This window comes from Balaenoptera borealis (genome assembly GCF_965194805.1).
Source record: "Balaenoptera borealis genome assembly, chromosome: 8".
Lineage (NCBI taxonomy): Eukaryota > Metazoa > Chordata > Mammalia > Artiodactyla > Balaenopteridae > Balaenoptera > Balaenoptera borealis.
The window spans coordinates 16084474-16101271 of record NC_138865.1 but is presented as its reverse complement, the minus strand read 5'-3'; the positions used below and the strand labels follow the sequence as shown (position 1 = coordinate 16101271).

General features: G+C 58.5%; 1 protein-coding gene across 2 annotated transcripts in view; it reads left to right on the top strand.

Annotated features, from left to right (window-relative positions):
• BMP1 (bone morphogenetic protein 1) overlaps window positions 1–16798 on the top strand; it is a 40070-nt gene that overhangs the window by 21902 nt on the left and 1370 nt on the right. The window contains exons 9-19 of one of the 2 annotated variants that reach the window (XM_082403074.1): window positions 295–397; window positions 1874–1990; window positions 2253–2398; window positions 2500–2695; window positions 3976–4101; window positions 5036–5196; window positions 5609–5789; window positions 9590–9715; window positions 12810–12937; window positions 13324–13537; window positions 15165–15415. In XM_082403074.1, coding sequence (XP_082259200.1) covers window positions 295–397; window positions 1874–1990; window positions 2253–2398; window positions 2500–2695; window positions 3976–4101; window positions 5036–5196; window positions 5609–5789; window positions 9590–9715; window positions 12810–12937; window positions 13324–13537; window positions 15165–15415 — 1749 coding nt within the window. Of the gene's footprint in view, window positions 1–294; window positions 398–1873; window positions 1991–2252; window positions 2399–2499; window positions 2696–3975; window positions 4102–5035; window positions 5197–5608; window positions 5790–8898; window positions 9260–9589; window positions 9716–12809; window positions 12938–13323; window positions 13538–15164; window positions 15416–16798 lie in introns of those variants that run through there. The other variant, XM_082403075.1, reaches the window with a different exon arrangement.

Sequence of the window (16798 nt, the reverse complement as noted above, 5' to 3'; positions counted from 1 at the left end):
TTACTAAGGAGATGAGTAAAATGAGACCCCAGGTCTCAAACATATTTTCAACGAGGCTGTGCATTTTAAGTGAGGCCTGGCTTGGGGTATCTGGGAAGAATGCTGACTAGAACTGGCAGATGGCTGGGGACGAGGGACACTTCTGTGCCAGGAGCTCCTTTCTGGAGCACTTAACTATTTATAACCCGTGGCACACAGCCTCACGAGGCAGGCAGCGGTCATGGGGCTGGTGGGCGAGGCCGGCGGGCGATGTGTGGGCAGCGGTGTAACCTTCTTCCTCCCCCATTTCCCCAGATCATCCTGAACTTCACGTCCATGGACCTGTACCGCAGCCGCCTGTGCTGGTACGACTACGTGGAGGTCCGAGACGGCTTCTGGAGGAAGGCGCCCCTCCGAGGTACCGGCACAGCCCCGTCTCACCGCGTCCACAGCTGCGTCCTTCTTAGAACTACTCACATGACACGCTCTGCATCCTCCCCCCAACACCAGCGCTTGGCTAAGGGCAGCACCCTAGCATGGGAACCAGGAGTCCTGGTATAGTCAGTGCTGCCGGCTCCATCACTAAATGTGTGACTTTGGGCAAGTCTCTTCCCCAGTCTGGACCTCAGGGTCCTCAGTACGGGCTTCCAGGCCTCCCTCAGAGGGTGGCCGTCAGTGTATAGGTGTGGGGAGTCACACAAGGTGACAGACGGAGATGGACAGGCCCGTCCTCTCAGCTCCAGGCTCTCTTCCTCCTCTGGGCAATTTCAGAGGCTCCGTTTTCTGTCTACGAGATGTGGCCTGAGGGTGCCCACAATGCAGCCTGGTGCACCACAGAGGCCTACATTCCTGGCACGGTCGCCCAAATTTGTTTGCACAGGATGCTTTGTCTCAGGGGGTAGGGGAGTGGGTAAGTGGGGGATGGATGGGTCAGAACCACAGGACAGAAGATGCTGTAATGGACACAGAGCTAGAGCCTGAGGAGCTACATGCATTCTCCTTCTTCGATCTGGATGTGAGCCTAAGTAGCTCAGGACCGCTCATTAGCGTTAGAACTTTGTCTCACAGCCTCTGCCTGAAGCAGGCTGAGAAATCCTCGCTAACCATCTCTTTTTTTTTCCCCAGTTTCTGATATTCAAATATTTCTTATTAGTCACCCAAAGCAGCTGTCATTACGACACTTCTTGCTACAGAAGTGTTAGCATTTCCAAGATTGCAGTTTCTTTCTTTCTTTTTTTTTTTTTTGCAGTTTCTTTTTCATAACTTACATTCCTAGGGCAGCACCCTCTGTCCATTGCTGAAAGTTGGGAAACACCCATCTTATTACGAACACACAAATCATCCCTAGTCAATTCTTGACTACAAAGAATTCCACAGATGGCCAGCCTCATCTGCTTATGTGGATTCTTGTCAGGTTTTATTTCAAAGAGGATATTTTCTGACCCAGTCCCCGGCTTCTGGGATTTATTTGGGGTCCCATGGCATCCCTTGCATTTGAGCAAAAGAAAACTGTGTTTGTTTTTGGTTATTACTTGTTTGCATGGAGAGCAAATAAGAAAGGATAAGTAGTGATGGTAATGCTCTTTTTAAAAAGTAAATAAAACACAGGTACCGTTGGTTAAGGTGAGGAGTTACCTTTCCTTCCAGAAACAGACTCCTATCCTTTCCCTCAAGGGCATGAAATCTTCTAGAGTGGACTCTGGCTCTTCAAGGCCAAACTGGACCTTGGACCAAATGCGGGCCAACTTGAATGTGTTTCAAGTGCAGACCAGGGCCAGAGCCCCTGAGCCCCTCAGAGAGGTGGGGAGGGCTTCCTGGAGGCGCAGCCCTGGTGCGGGAAGGGAGAGGGCCTTGCTTTGGGCCTCACTGCCCCCTGTCCGCGCCGTCTGTGCAGGCCGCTTCTGCGGGGGCAAACTCCCGGAGCCCATTGTCTCCACCGACAGCCGCCTCTGGGTTGAATTCCGCAGCAGCAGCAACTGGGTCGGGAAAGGCTTCTTTGCGGTCTATGAAGGTACCGAGGCAGGGGGACGGGGGAGTCAGAGGTGGGGTCCCTGGACACCCTAGAACCACTCCCTCCTGGCACCCCAGACGCAAGGCCGAGGGCCCGTGAAGGAGGAAGCAGAGATCCCACTGGGACTGGCCAGGGCCAGGGGCACTGGGAAGCTGGGGATGTGGGTGGGCAGGGCTGGAAGAGGGGGTAGAGGGGCTCTCGAACATTGCAGAGCATTCTGACCGACATCCTCTTTTTCCCACCTCGTCCCCTGTCCCCAAAGCCATCTGCGGGGGAGATGTGAAAAAGGACAACGGCCACATCCAGTCGCCCAATTACCCAGACGACTACCGGCCCAGCAAAGTCTGCATCTGGCGGATCCAGGTGTCCGAGGGCTTCCATGTGGGCCTCACCTTCCAGTCCTTTGAGGTGGGTCAGAGACCCCCAGGACGGCCCACCTCCTGCGGGCTTCCGGGGCTTGGGTCTGGGCCGCCAGGGCTCCTCCTGCTGACGGAGCCCCCGACCCCCAGATTGAGCGCCACGACAGCTGCGCCTATGACTATCTGGAGGTGCGCGACGGGCACAGCGAGAGCAGCACCCTCATCGGGCGCTACTGCGGCTACGAGAAGCCGGACGACATCAAGAGCACGTCCAGCCGCCTCTGGCTCAAGTTCGTCTCTGATGGGTCCATTAACAAAGCTGGCTTCGCCGTCAACTTTTTCAAAGGTGCCTCCTTCCCCTCTCCCCTACCCCGGCCCACTCCTGTGGCCAACCCACCTCCTTTGTTCCTTCTTTTTATTTTTAAAATTTTATTTGATTGTGGTAAGAACACTTAGCGTGAGATCTACGCTCGGAACACATCTAAGTAAGTGTACAGACCAGTATTGCTGACCAAGGCACAGTGCTGTGCAGATCTCCTTGCTTGACGGAAACTTTATGCCCACTGATTCATAACTCCCCACCTCCCACTCCCCAAGCCCTGGACACCCATCATTCCACTCTTTAAATTTATGAATTGGGCTATTTTAGATACCTCATGTAAGTGGAATCATGCAGAATTTGACTTTTTGGGACTGGCTTATTTTACTTAACATAATGTCCTGAAGGTTCATCCGTGTTATCGCATATGGCGGAATTTCCTTCTTTTTTAAGGCTGAATAGTATTCCACTGTGTGTCTGAACCACATTTCCTTTAGCCTCATCCATTGGTGGACACCTTGGCTATTGTGAATGGGTGCCGCCATGGCTTCATTCGTTCCTCATTCACTCACTCAACACACTGTGAGGGATTCGTAGACCCTGGCGCCCTGCCCTTGAATTTATGGCCTAACTGGGCAGAAAAGGTCCCACTGAAAAACTACATACCTCATTGAGTGAATGACAAACGTAGGTAAAAGTAGCTGGCACACGGTAGGTGCTTGACAGAGAATTGACATAACAATTCAGGAGTTGCCTTAAAGTCCAAAAGTTTGTACTGAAGGAATCTTGGTGAGATGTGCAGGCAGGAAGTACCGTAGGAGCTCAGGGAGGAGACAAGGCAGCATGGACTTTTTATTGGTGTGACCCTGGGCATTGAGGGTGTTCTGCCCAAACCTCATTTCCTCATCTGTAAGCTGAGCACAGTTACAGCCCCTCTATCACAGGCTTCATGTAGGGATTGAAGCAGAGGTGAAAGAATAGTACTCAGCCGGGGACGGCACATGAGAGGCCCCAGTGAATGGTGGTGGCCACCGGCCCAGCCAGTGTGGTCAGAAGGAAGGCTCCATGGGCCCACCTGTCCCCTCCTTCAGGGCACTGCCTGTCCCTTTGGGGTTGTCACAGACAGGATCCCCTGGGGACCGAGTGGGGTTCTGAGCAGGTCACAGCTGACTTCCTCCCCCTGGAATGGGACTGGGGGTGGTCCTAGCAGCCTGAGGGACCCTGGACTTGACTCTCAAGCAGAGGGCAGGAGCAGGGACCCAGGCCCCGGGCTGGGAGTCCCTGACACCCTTTCCTTCCGACCGCAGAGGTGGACGAGTGCTCTCGGCCCAACCGCGGGGGCTGTGAGCAGCGGTGTCTCAACACCCTGGGCAGTTACAAGTGCAGCTGCGACCCTGGGTATGAGCTGGCCCCTGACAAGCGCCGCTGCGAGGGTAAGTGCCCCCAGGTTGCCCAGGACCTTGTTCCCTCTCCCACCCCAAACCCTCCAGCCCGGATCTCTTCTGCCCTTGGACAGACCCCTTTCCAGAAAAACTAGGATTCCCTGGCACTTTGGTCACTACTCATGGATAAGGAATACATTGTATGTTTCAATCCCCTGGAACACACTGTGACTAGGTGTGATGTACTCTGGTTTTGTTTTGTTTTCATTCTTGTTCTTCTTTTTAAATGCTGATCTTGACTGATTTCATCACCCACCAGAAGGTCATGACCCACAATTTGGAAACCACTGTTCTTAGAAAGGCACTGAGTTCCAGCCTCTCATTATAAATATTCCCAGGAGGTAGTGAAACGCTCTCTGGCTAACTGACTCCAGCTCAGCCTGATCTTGCTGCCCGGCTTCTCTCCACTCACCTCTGAGCAGCTCCCTCTCCCTCCGTGCCTCCCAGCCCTCCCTGCCCTCCTCCCGGTCCTCCCTGCCCTCCTCCCGGTCCTCCCTGTCCTCCTCCCGGTCCTCCCTGCCCTCCTCCCGGTCCTCCTTGCCCTCCTCTCGGTCCTCCCTACCCTCCTCTCCATCCTCCCCATCCTCCCCCACAGCCCCATCCCCTCTGCCTCCCTCCCAGCGCCCCCTGCCCACTGGTACTGCCTTTCTGGAGCCCCTCACCCCACCCCACCCACCTCTAAGCAGGTGCCTGGCCTGTTCTCTCATAGAGAAAATTGAAGTGACCACACAACTCCTCCTACTCTGAAGACACCCCCCTCGCCCTGCCTCCTTCCCTTCTTCCCCATAGAGACCACACACAAGCCCCCCAGGCTGGGGGAACCCACAAACCCACTCCTCCTCCTTCATGCACCCCAGCCTGTGTCCATGCCCTTCTCTAGAGCCGGGACTCCTGGTGGGTGACGCCACCTCCCTTGTCCCCCCAGCTGCCTGTGGTGGATTCCTCACCAAGCTCAATGGCTCCATCACCAGCCCGGGCTGGCCCAAGGAGTACCCCCCTAACAAAAACTGCATCTGGCAGCTGGTGGCGCCCACCCAGTACCGCATCTCCCTGCAGTTTGACTTCTTCGAGACCGAGGGCAATGATGTAAGTGCCCACCTGGGGCTGAGGAGACGCAGGGAGGTCTGAGGCATGCGAGCTCAGGCTGGTGCCTGCTTCCTACCCTCCGAAAGAAATACTCCAGGAATGTAGCGGTGGAGGGGGGTTCAGAGGAAGCAGGGGAGGCTCAGGGAGGAGGGCCTTGAAGGCCAGGGAGCACGTGGCACGTGGGAATGAAGGACGTGGAGTCCAGAAGCCTGTGGGGAGAGGCAGGGCTGGGGGCTTGTGTGGGGAGCACAAGAGGAACTGATGGGGTGGGGTGGCACTTTTTGAATTGTTAGATGTGGCAAAGCAGGTAACTAAAGGCGAAAGGACCCACAGAACAGGGAGCCTCCTCAGGCGAGGGTGGTCAGGAGGGGCTTCCTGGAGGAGGTGGGCCTGGAGCTGCGCTGCCCCACAGGTGTGCAAGTACGACTTCGTGGAGGTGCGCAGCGGACTCACGGCCGACTCCAAGCTGCACGGCAAGTTCTGTGGCTCCGAGAAGCCCGAGGTCATCACCTCCCAGTACAACAACATGCGTGTGGAGTTCAAGTCCGACAACACAGTCTCCAAAAAGGGCTTCAAGGCCCACTTCTTCTCAGGTAACCCCGGACTCCCCAGCTCCGAGCCCCGCATCCCTTTCTTCCTGCCGCTGCACCCCTGTACTCTGCGGCCCCTCTGGTGCCGGGCAGCAGGGTCTGTCCCCTGCTCTCCGCACTGGCCCTCCACCACCAGGACAGCCCTCCCCGCCTGAACCCCGCTATTCCTGAGCCCTCAAGGCTGTATGGGAGCCGACCTGAGGCCGGGCAGGACATAGGCCTGCAGAAAGGAAGGGAGAGGGCGCTCCAGGCCTCAGGGGCCGCCAGCCAAGACCCGAGAGAGGTCAGGCCCTGGGAACAGGGAGTTCAGTGAGGCCGGGCACTGCCGCATGCAGAAGAGGAGGGCGTTTGCATTGGACTGTGGGGCAGATTATCTGGCAGCGGCTGGATCTTTAATCAGAACCTGCACACACCAAATGGGGTCATGCCGGGGCCTTCAGAAGCGATGAGGAGCCTCCCTTCCCTCAACCCCAAAGCCTTCCCACTCCCCCGAGGCCCACGGTGGGGGACTCAGATCCAGCCAGCACACGCCTGTTGACAGCTGCCCCGTGTAAGGCTAGGGGTCGAGTCCCTTTGAGGGCCCCATCTCCGGGCAGGCAGGAGGCCATGGGCCGGCTGGAGCAGACAGTTTGTCGGGGAGCAGCCCGGGGATCCTCATCCCAGCACGCCTGGTGGGCCAGGCATGGGCGGCAGGGAGCCCAGGAGCCTCCTGCCGGGTCCACGCTGCCTTCCTTCTCCCCTCCTTTGCCCAGGGTCCTGCCTCCTCCAGTCCCCTGTGTGGCCGCCCTGCACCCTCGCCTGCCCCACTGGATGCCATACACTGCCCCTGTGCACTGGTTCCCTGCTTGGCACTGCCAGCCACCCCGCTCTGCTTTCAGTGCCTCACAGCCCCTGCCCCACTGCTGGCTGAGACCCTTGCAATGCGACTCCCTCTCTTCCCTGGGCCCACCTGGAACCCGTGTGAGGTGCTCACCAGAGGGCTGAGGGGACGCACCATCTACTCAGGGATGGGCTCGGCCCCGGGGAAACCATTACCTGCTTACTCTTGTCTCTTCCTGCCCTTCTGTTGCTCCAGTCTTGCGGGGGTGGGCACGGAGGGGGACCAGCACCACATCTGTCAGACCTAGAGCCCAGGGCTCTCCACCCACGGTTACTGCCCCGCCCTGGCCCGACACTGTGCTACCCTCAGCCCACCCTCAGCTCTGCACAGACGTGCACGCACACTCACGCACACACACACCTGCACATGCACACTTGCACTGCCCCTTCTCACAAGAAGCCTGCAGAGGACCCTCACCGCTGGGCATCAAGTTTCAGCCCTCAGGGTCCAGGGCATCTGACTCTGACCCCCCAGGAGGGGGGCTATTTGGACTTTTGGGACACCCAGCGAGGAGACCATAAGGCAAGAAGAAGAGAGAGCCTGAAGACCTTCAGTGTGACCCCAGCCACCTTCCGGGGCATTTGGCACTGGAGGGTGAGTGCCATCTCCTTGTCCCAGCCCGTGTCCACTCCCTGCTCCTGCCCCTCCTGCAACCTGCATCCCTGGCTCCCAGGAGAGGCTGCCCCCAACCATGGCAGAGCCCCTCTCTGGGCACTAAAGCAGCCCTTTCTCAGGGCTCACAGCTCTCAATACTGCACTCAGCACTCACTCACCCACTCACTCGTTCATTGGGCAAGTATTTCTTTTACCCCTACAATGTGCCAGGCACTGTACTCGGTTTCTGGGGTGCAAATATGAGGAAGGCATGGGGGTCAATTTCAGGACAGTCTTTGCTCATTCCATGAGCTGGGACTCCTGAAGCTCCCAGCATAGTCATCAATGAGTTACTCGGTGAAACCCCAGGATGGGTTGTAGGGTGCCCATCACCCCCACATTCTCACAGGGCTTGTGCAAAGGCAGCTTCCACAGGGCCCTCTGTCAGGGTCCCTCACGATGCTCTAACTGAGGAGACCTGGGGAAGGACTTGGGGACTCCACCTCTTGACCTTGGGTTGTTTGGGTCCCACGGGGTCTGGCTCACCTGAGAGTGGATTGGAGAAGCAGGGCCATCTGGGAGCCAGTGCTCCAGCCCCCGGGCCCCTCTCCCAAGGGAGACCTGGAACAGGGCCGCCATCGTCACAGACTCCACCTGGCCATGTGAATGTCAGCAGGCATCTTTCTACCTCGGGCTCATCTCTGGAATTCTGTGTGTCCACTCCCCTTCCCTGAATGCCTGCCTCCGTTCCAGGCACACAGTACCCAAAATGACCATGTAGAGAGTGGAGAATATGTGTGTGTGACGTTCCCGTGCCTGTGACCACGTGTCCCTCTGTGTGTCAGTTTCTGTGTTCATGGGAGAGCGCATGTGCAGATCCACCCGAATGGGAGCAGCTGCGCCCGCGAGCCCTCCTGAGTCCGCAGTGGCCTGCTGACGAGCCCGTGGTCTCTGCATCCACGTGTGTCTCTGTTTGTACCTGTGCCTGTGTGTTTGCGCCTGCGCATGCTTCCTCACGCACAGGGAGTGAGCCAGCGGCATCTATCCCTGTGTGCACGTGTACACAGGTGGCTGATGGCCGATGTGTGTGAGCGTGGTGTCTGTGTGTGAGGGGCTGACGTGTATCCTGTGCATGTGTGTGTGTGTGTGTGTGTCAACCTGTGGGTCAGTGTCTGTGCTGCCGTGTCGGGACGACGGTACAGGGTGAGGGATAATAGGTCTGTGGGTGTGTTGGTGTGAGTGTGTGTCTGTGTCTGTAACACACTCTGTAGTTGCAGCACCAGAGGAGAGAGCCGAGCTCTGGATGAGGCCCCCTTCCCCTGGACTGCTCCCCTCTGCTAGAGACTCTACGTCTCCTTCCCCAGCGTGCGGGCCTCATTCCCACCCCCAAGGCCTTCTCCCTGCCGCAGGCTTCCTCCCGTCTGTCCCCTGTCGCTGTGCCTCCTCCCACCCGCTGCCCCTCCGTGGCCTGGCTGCTCCGGACATGGCCGTCCTGCATGTGTGTCCCGCTGCCCCCCACCCCGCGCTGCCCGTGGACCCCCCTCGGAGCCGGGCCTGGTTTTCACTGCTCTCCCTCCCTGGCCCCCGCCCTCCACCCGCACCCCTTGGTCCCTTTTCTCCTTCTCTCTCTCGTTTCAGAAAAGAGGCCAGCTCTGCAGCCCCCCCGGGGACGGCCCCACCAGCTCAAATTCCGAGTGCAGAAAAGAAACCGGACCCCCCAGTGAGGCCCGCCTGGCCTCCCGGACCCTTTGTTACTCAGGAACCTCACCTTGGACGGAATGGGCTGGGGGCTCTGCTGCCGCCCACCCCGACCTCCGCTCTGCCGTGCCGGCCCGGCTCCCTCCGGCCGGACAGAACTGGTGCTCTCCTCGCCCCCGCCCCCCCTCACGTGGACAGGGGACCCTCCCTGCCTCCCGCCCCTCCCATTTTGATGGTGTCTGTGACATTTCCTGTTGTGAAGTAAAAGAGGGACCCCTGCGTCCTGCTCCTTTCTCTTGCAGTCTGCTTGTCCGTGTGTCTGTTTTTCCACTTGTCCGTCTGTCCAGTAAGCAGGTAATGGTAGAGGGTTCCCATGCTGGTCAGCTCCAGACCCCAGCCTCCCTCCGTCCACTTCTCCTTTCTCTCCGCACAGCTGGGCCCCCCTCAGCCACCTCCGCTTGATGCAGTGCCCTGGACCCCCACCATCGCCTTGACCTCCGCTCCCCACCCCGCCTGTGGGGGGGCGGGGGGAGGGCGAGGTGGACGCCCAGCCAGTCCTCCCACTTCCCCTGGGGTGACGCAGCCCTCAGCCCTGCACGGACCAGTCTGCCCTTGCTTGTTCCCCCTGCAGACAAGGACGAGTGCTCCAAGGATAACGGCGGCTGCCAGCAAGACTGCGTCAACACCTTCGGCAGCTACGAGTGTCAGTGTCGCAGCGGCTTCGTCCTGCACGACAACAAGCACGACTGCAAGGAAGGTAAGCGCTGCCAGAGCCCCCGGGCGCCTCCCGCTGCCCGCGGCCTGGGGCCTGAAGGACCGAGGCTGGGGAGCGGGCTCAGAGGTGCCATCTCCTTCGGCCTCGCTTTGGACTCGAGAAGCTGAGTGACCTCTGAGGTCACCTCGTTTTGCCTCCCGCCTAGTGCACGGACCCCCCCCCCCCCGTCCCCCCCGCCAGCAATATCCAAGCCACACACACTTCTGGAGAGGAGGGGCTGCCCCCAGGCCCCATTGTTAGGCTGCTCTGGTAATTAGCGCTCCTTAAAGTCCACGTCCAAGTCTTTCTCTTTGTCCGACCTCCCTCTGTCAGGGAGGCAAGCTGGGAGAGGGGTGAAGAGCGCAGACTCTGGTGCCGGGCTGCCTGGCGCAGCCCTACCCCTTAGCCAGCCACGTGCCCTTGAGCAGCTGACCTCCTTTCTCCGCACCTGGCTTTGCTCACGAGTGACTGCTGGATGGCACCAGCACCCTCCTCCTAGGGGCGGGGCGCTGTGATGTGCTCCGAGCGGTGCCTGGCTCATAGCAAGCGGTCACGTATGTCACTGTTATCGGTCACGTCTCTGACCCCTGGGGACACCCAGAACAGGGCTGCTGCCTCCCTGACATTGAAGCCCTGCAGATCCTTGGAAACAGCTCTCAGGTCATTGCCCACGTCACACGATGCCTCTCTGGATACACTACCACCCTGGCCTGCTCCCGGTTGTTGATTCCACTGTGGCCCGTGCCTGCTGGACGCACTGTCCCAGCAGCACAATGCAGACTCGCCTCTGACACTGAGAGTCTGTGTGCCTTTGGGTGAGTCATTTCGGCTCTCTGAGCTTCAATTGCCTCACCCATGAGATGGTCCTAAGCTTTAGAGCCCTTGCTTTGACCACTTAGCACAGTGCCTGGCAAATGCCTCTTCTCACCATTACTAGGTGGACAACCAAAGTACCAGCAAATAAACTGCCGACTGGAATAAACAGAGGTGAAGCACCCAACGGACATTCCAGGGCTTCTATCCCCATCGCTTCAGGCTCTCCAAATACAGAGTACCTGACTCACGGAGCCCCCATATCTTTTAGCTAGGGGAGACCTTCTTCTGATGTTGTCTAAACTGCATGCCATCTCTGTACTCTCTATGAAAAACAGGGTTTTGCTAAAGAACCCTCAGCATTGACATCAACAGGATAGCAGGAGCAGGTGTAAACTTCCTGGGCAGATGGCCTGTGTGTAGCTCCGAGTCACTTTAGAAGAGCTCATCGTTCCTTACTCAGTGCTAGGCTAGTAACAAATCAGTATTTCCTGACGCCCTGCGGAGGGTGTAGTTCTGTGCAAAGTTCTGTAGGGGGTTCAAGAGGGGATCCCTTTGCCCCCAAGGAGACTGCAGTGTAGCTGGGGAGAGAAGTGGGCATGGAAGGAGAAATTAGAGGGTGGGGAAAACTGGTGTAAAAATGGGGTGGGGGGCAGTGAGTGTGGACATGGGAAGCTGAAGATGGGTAATGGAAACAGTGCATAGCTCAAACGTGGAGGCCAGGAGCTCCACCTGCCTCCACCCGGGCCGCTGGGTGGCCTGCGAGGGCACTGCCCCTCTGGACCCTGGCGGCTGTGCCTTCATCCTGTGAGCCTCTGACTATAGGCACAGCTGTTGGGCCTGCACCCCACCCGCCCCTTTCTCCTCCCCGGTCCAGCAGTGCACTGGCTTTTCCTCAGAGGGACCTGTCAGATTGGATGATAACGAATAAGGAGCATCAGCCTTGGAGTTTGTGAGGCCATGCTGTTCCGAGGCAGAAGGCAGATTGCAGTGGATCAAGGAGCCATGAGTAGTGAGAACGTGGTGTAGCAAGTTTTCTTGAAGACAAGGAGACAGGATGGGTGGTAGCCGGAGGAGAGAGTTGTTTCAGGATGGGCAAAGCGTAGGAAGGTTCGTGGGCTGGCCGAGCTGGCAGAGGGAGTGAGCGCGGGTAATGTGTGATATGAGGGTCCCCAGATGGTGGGCAGCAATGAGCTCCAGCTCAAGGAAGGAAAATCCATTCCTGCCCAGGAGGAGTGGCACCTTCTCTAAGACAAGGCAGGAGGGAAGGTGAGCGGGGAAGGTGAATTTGCAGGTAGGGGTTGGGAAGTTGAAGTTGTTCATAGTTGAGGGCCCTGCTTTTCTCCAGGAGGCAGGAGGTGAGGTGGTCTGCTGGGAGCAGGGCTGGGAGTTGAGGAGAGGGCGGAAGGTTTGGAGCTGTAGCTGAGGAGGTGAGAGATGGAGCTGATGAAGGACGAATCCAAAGAATATCAAGGGGTGGGGGCCCAGCCACGCTTGGAGACCACAAATGGGGTTTTCCAAGATGGTGCAGCTCAAGCGTGGCCCTTGATGAGCAGCTGGGGTGATGGGCCACATGGTCCAGCTGATAGAGAAGCAAGTTAAGTCAACCCAGGAGGAAGTATTGGGAGGAAGTGGAAGGATCGAGGCCATGGAGGTAAAGCTCTAAAGCTGAAGAGGTGACAGGGAAAGGGAGGGCCTGAGCGCCCTGGAAGAACGGGAGGTGGCCACTGCGAGGGTGATGTGTTTGTAGCATCGAGAATTGGAGGGTGATGACGAAGCCTTGAGGGTGAGAGGTGAGAACCCATAGAGCTGAGAAGGTCAGGGGCAAGAGGCCAGCATGTGGGTGGACCATCCATGTGTTTGTTGACATCACCTAGGATGGTGGCAGGAGTGGGGTGGAGAGAACTGAGTCAGGTGCCAAAGTCTTCTGTGGATGTGGAAGCGTGGCAGGAGATCAGAGGATGTCAGCTTCGTGGAGGGCAGAGGTGGTATGGCCAAATGGCCTCAAGGGTCCAGGAATGTACACGGGGCGCCTGGGAGGGCTGCTTCCACGGATGGTGCCAGGTGGGGTCCAGCTTGGAACCAAGCAGCTAGATTCCCCCGGGCTGGGTGACTGAATGGAAAAGAAGTAATGTGAGCTTTCACTCCATTTCTAAGTGGGGGACAAGAGAAGCAAGAAAGGAGGAGGAGGGGAGGGAGGGGCTTCTTCCTTCCTTTCTTCATAGGGACCATTGGAGCACTGGGGTCCCTGCTGATCCCCTTCCCCTCACTCACCTCTCCACAGCCGGCTGTGACCACAGGGTGACATCCACCAGCGGCACCATCACCAGCCCCAACTGGCCTGACAAATACCCCAGCAAGAAGGAGTGTACCTGGGCCATCTCTAGCACCCCCGGGCACCGGGTCAAGCTGGTAAGGTGCCCACTCCCCACCCCGCTCCTCTGTGCCATCTGCCCATCACCTATTTCCTGTCAGCTCCAAAGCCCCATGTCACTCAGAGCACTGCTCAGGGCCATGCAGGCTGCAGGCTGGTGGCCTGGCTGAGCCCACAGGGCTGCCATCCCTGTGAGAAGCCCAAGTCTGCTATGGACAGAGGCCCTTTCCCAGCATACAGTGGGTTTGTACCTGCCATCACCTCATTCCTAGGTCCTCCCCGTCTCCCATCCACCAGCAGTGGCCACTGCCCTGGTGTCCATGAACTGGGGTCCAGGGGCCTTGGTTTGGTGCCACCTGTTGCCCACGCCTCCTGCCCCCGGCCACATAATTCCTAATTCGCTGTCCTTCCTCATGCCCTCCAGACCTTCATGGAGATGGACATCGAGTCCCAGCCTGAGTGTGCCTATGACCACCTGGAGGTGTACGACGGGCGTGACGCCAAGGCCCCCGTCCTGGGCCGCTTCTGCGGGAGCAAGAAGCCCGAGCCTGTCCTGGCCACGGGCAGCCGCATGTTCCTGCGCTTCTACTCTGACAACTCCGTGCAGAGGAAGGGCTTCCAGGCGTCCCACTCCACAGGTGAGCCCACCGCAGGCCAGGGTGGGGGCAGCCGGTGCCCTGTGTGGTCATTTGTCCTGGAGGCATCTGCTGATCCTGGTCTCAAAGGCAGGCCCTGGGCTCCAGTCGGAGGTTTACAAAGAGCTCCTGAAGACACAGACAGGCCCAGCCCCTGGCCGGGTGGAGAGACAGCATGTCCTGAAGGCCAGACCAGAGGGGCAGAGAGTCGGCCTCCGGGGCCAGGGAGAGGAGGTCCTGATTAGGGGTGCGAAGGTCAGACAACAGGGCAGTGACAGCAGTGCGTAGAGAACCAGAGATGGGGAGGGAATCCCCTGGAGTCCCCAGAGGTAGGACACTTGACTGTGCAGTAGGCCACCCCCATTCCACCCCCCCAGATTCACGCGTTCATTCATTCCGCAGACATTTGTTAACACGTGGCAGGTACGCGGCAGCATCCTAAGTGCGGGTCACAAAATGAACGAAGCAGACAAACCTCTCAGTCCTTGAGGGGTTTACTATGCATTTACTTGTTCGTTTATTCAAGAGCCTTCTACTGAGCCCTGGCCCCCTGCAGGAGACTCAGAGGGGCACGGAGAGATGAATCAGGCGTAAGCCCTTCACCCTGCCCACACGGGAACCCACAGCCCAGGGGAGAGACAGGACATGGACAGATAATTACAGCAGGAGACAAAACACGATAAGGGCCTCGCTCTGGGTGTGAGGTGATGGGTCATCGCAGGCAGGGGAGGAGCCCAAGCACAGCCACAACCCCAGACAGCTCTGGGTGTACACAGGTGACTGCAGGTCACTTAGTTTGGCTGGAGCAATGGGCGTGTGAGGACGGCAGTGAACTGGGAATGGTGTGGCTACAGAGAAAGGCTGGGGCCCAGTCCTGTGACGCCTGGGACGTCAGGCCAACGGTGACCGCTGGGGGCTTGGCAGGCTTCTTGTGGGTCTTAAGCTACCTGTTGGGGAGGCCCCAGAACTGATGGGTCCACAGTCCCGCTCCTCCCTTTTAACTCAGCCCCTGACCCAGGCCTCGCCCATCCACTCCCCACCTGTGAGCCCAGGTGTCCTGGAGGCCAGAGGGCGTAAGAAGGGGCGGACGGGCTGGCCCTGCCCTGCCTGCTCTCGTTTGCCCCTCCCAGCACAGGGTCACACACTGGAGGCCCGGAACTCCATCTGGTCCTCAGACCTGCTCTGTTTGGCCCACACTGTGTTTTTTAAAAACATGAGCCAACGTCTAAAAATTAGGAGTTTTCGCATAAAATCCACAAGTACGTCTTCTCGCTTAAGAATGGGAGCTCAGGCGACGTAGGGCCCACATTCTTCCGTGACAGCCATCAGCTGGAGCAAATTAGCAGCAACCTCTTTCAACAAGCGCGCTTTCCCCGGGGCCTCCACTCAGAGTGGCCTTCCACCCACCACGTCCCCGGGCCTCCGTGGGCATCTCTCCAGAGGGAAAGCCACAGAGCACTTGTTCCAGGCCAAGGCCTGGGCCGGGTCCAAACCCACCTATCGCTAGCCATGTGGCCTTGTCCCAGGGCCTCCAGCCGGCCAGGAGGCCTGAATGTGGGGAGGGACAGTGCCTGGGCCGCAGCCGTGCTCAGGGGGTGGTGGCTGATCTTGTGTCCCCCTCCCCCCTCAGAGTGTGGAGGCCAGGTGCAGGCAGAGGTGAAGACCAAGGACCTTTACTCCCACGCCCAGTTTGGCGACAACAACTACCCTGGGGGGGTGGACTGCGCGTGGGTCATCGTGGCCGAGGAGGGCTATGGCGTGGAGCTGGTGTTCCAGACCTTCGAGGTGGAGGAGGAGACCGACTGCGGCTATGACTACATGGAGCTCTTCGACGGCTACGACAGCACGGCCCCCAGACTGGGGCGCTACTGCGGCTCAGGGGTGAGACCCGCCACCCCTCTCACCCCCGTGCAGAGACCCAGCGCCTCTGCAGGCGTGGGGTCCCGGCATGGGTGACAGCACCTGCCTGGCACTTTGTAGGAGCCAGAGACCTACAAAGTGGGTGGTCGCTCACAGAGGCCCGCCCCGCCCTGGGCCATCCCCACCCAGGAAACCAGGTCCTTTCTGGTCAACACAGAGGTGCCTGCAGCCTCTGGGATAGGCCCTGCCCTGACCCAAGCCTGCTCAGCACCAGTTTGGTTGGGTCTCCCAGGTAGTTGGCCTCTGGAGAGGAGGATGGAGTTCCCTCTGCCCTCTGACTCCCTCGTCCCAGTCCACAGGCAGCTGGAGAGGAGGATGGAGTTCCCTCTGCCCTCTGACTCCCTCGTCCCAGTCCACAGGCAGCTGGCCGGGACCCGGGATGAGAGCAGAGGTTGGGGCAGGAGCCAGAGACCAGGACTGAGCGGAGTCGTGCTAGGCAGTCGTTCTGGCGGAGCCGTAACAATACCCTCATCTCTTCCACGGCCGGTTTCTCTTCTTGGTGAAAGGCCAGCTGGTCCCAAAGCACATTGATGCTGCTGTCCAAGCAGATACTGAATATTACTTCTTGGTCCATAAAATGGCACTTTCAGAGGCAGTGGGCAAAAGTTTGCTTGATGGGGTTTTTAACTGAGGCCACAGGAAAACCACAGAGGTGGGTTTATTTTCCTCCAGGCAGAGCTTGTGAGTTCTTTTGTTTTTTTCTTTTTCTTTTCTTTTTAATCCTCTCCTCCTTCAGTGAATGCCATCTTCCCCTCACCATTCCACACACACACACACACACACACACACACACACTTTTGCACATGTACTCACACTCATATGCACACTCGGACACACCCTCCTTCCCATCACTTCCCTGGTCCCCTGCCTCTCTCATGGCCGTGCTCCAGGGCAGCCTGGGTGCCCCAGGAAGAGTTAAACTTCCCAGGAGCTGCAGTAGCTGCTGAACCCAGCATTGGCTGGTGGAATATCCCCTTAGGAGCAGAGCTTCAGCCTTTGTCAACTGGCAAGGGCTGGGCAGGGCTGGGACAAGGTGGAGAGCTGGGGAAGCGGAGCACACAACCACAGCCCCCTTGCCTGCCTGGCTCAGCCGCTCCAGAATCCCCAGGCTACCAAGCTAGTGCCCCCTCCCCACTTGGCTCTTTGTGACTCCCTTGATCTGACACCTTTGGGTGAGTCACACACCAAATTGGGTGTCCCCAGGTGGCTTCTTCCAAAGACTTCCATCAGGCTGGAGCAAACGGGAGGGGACCTGGGGAAGGAACCCAGTTCCGTCAGGGCTTCCTGGCATGGTTGCTGGAAATGTCCCCAGCGTTTTTGGAAATGGTCCTTTCCACGCCTTGA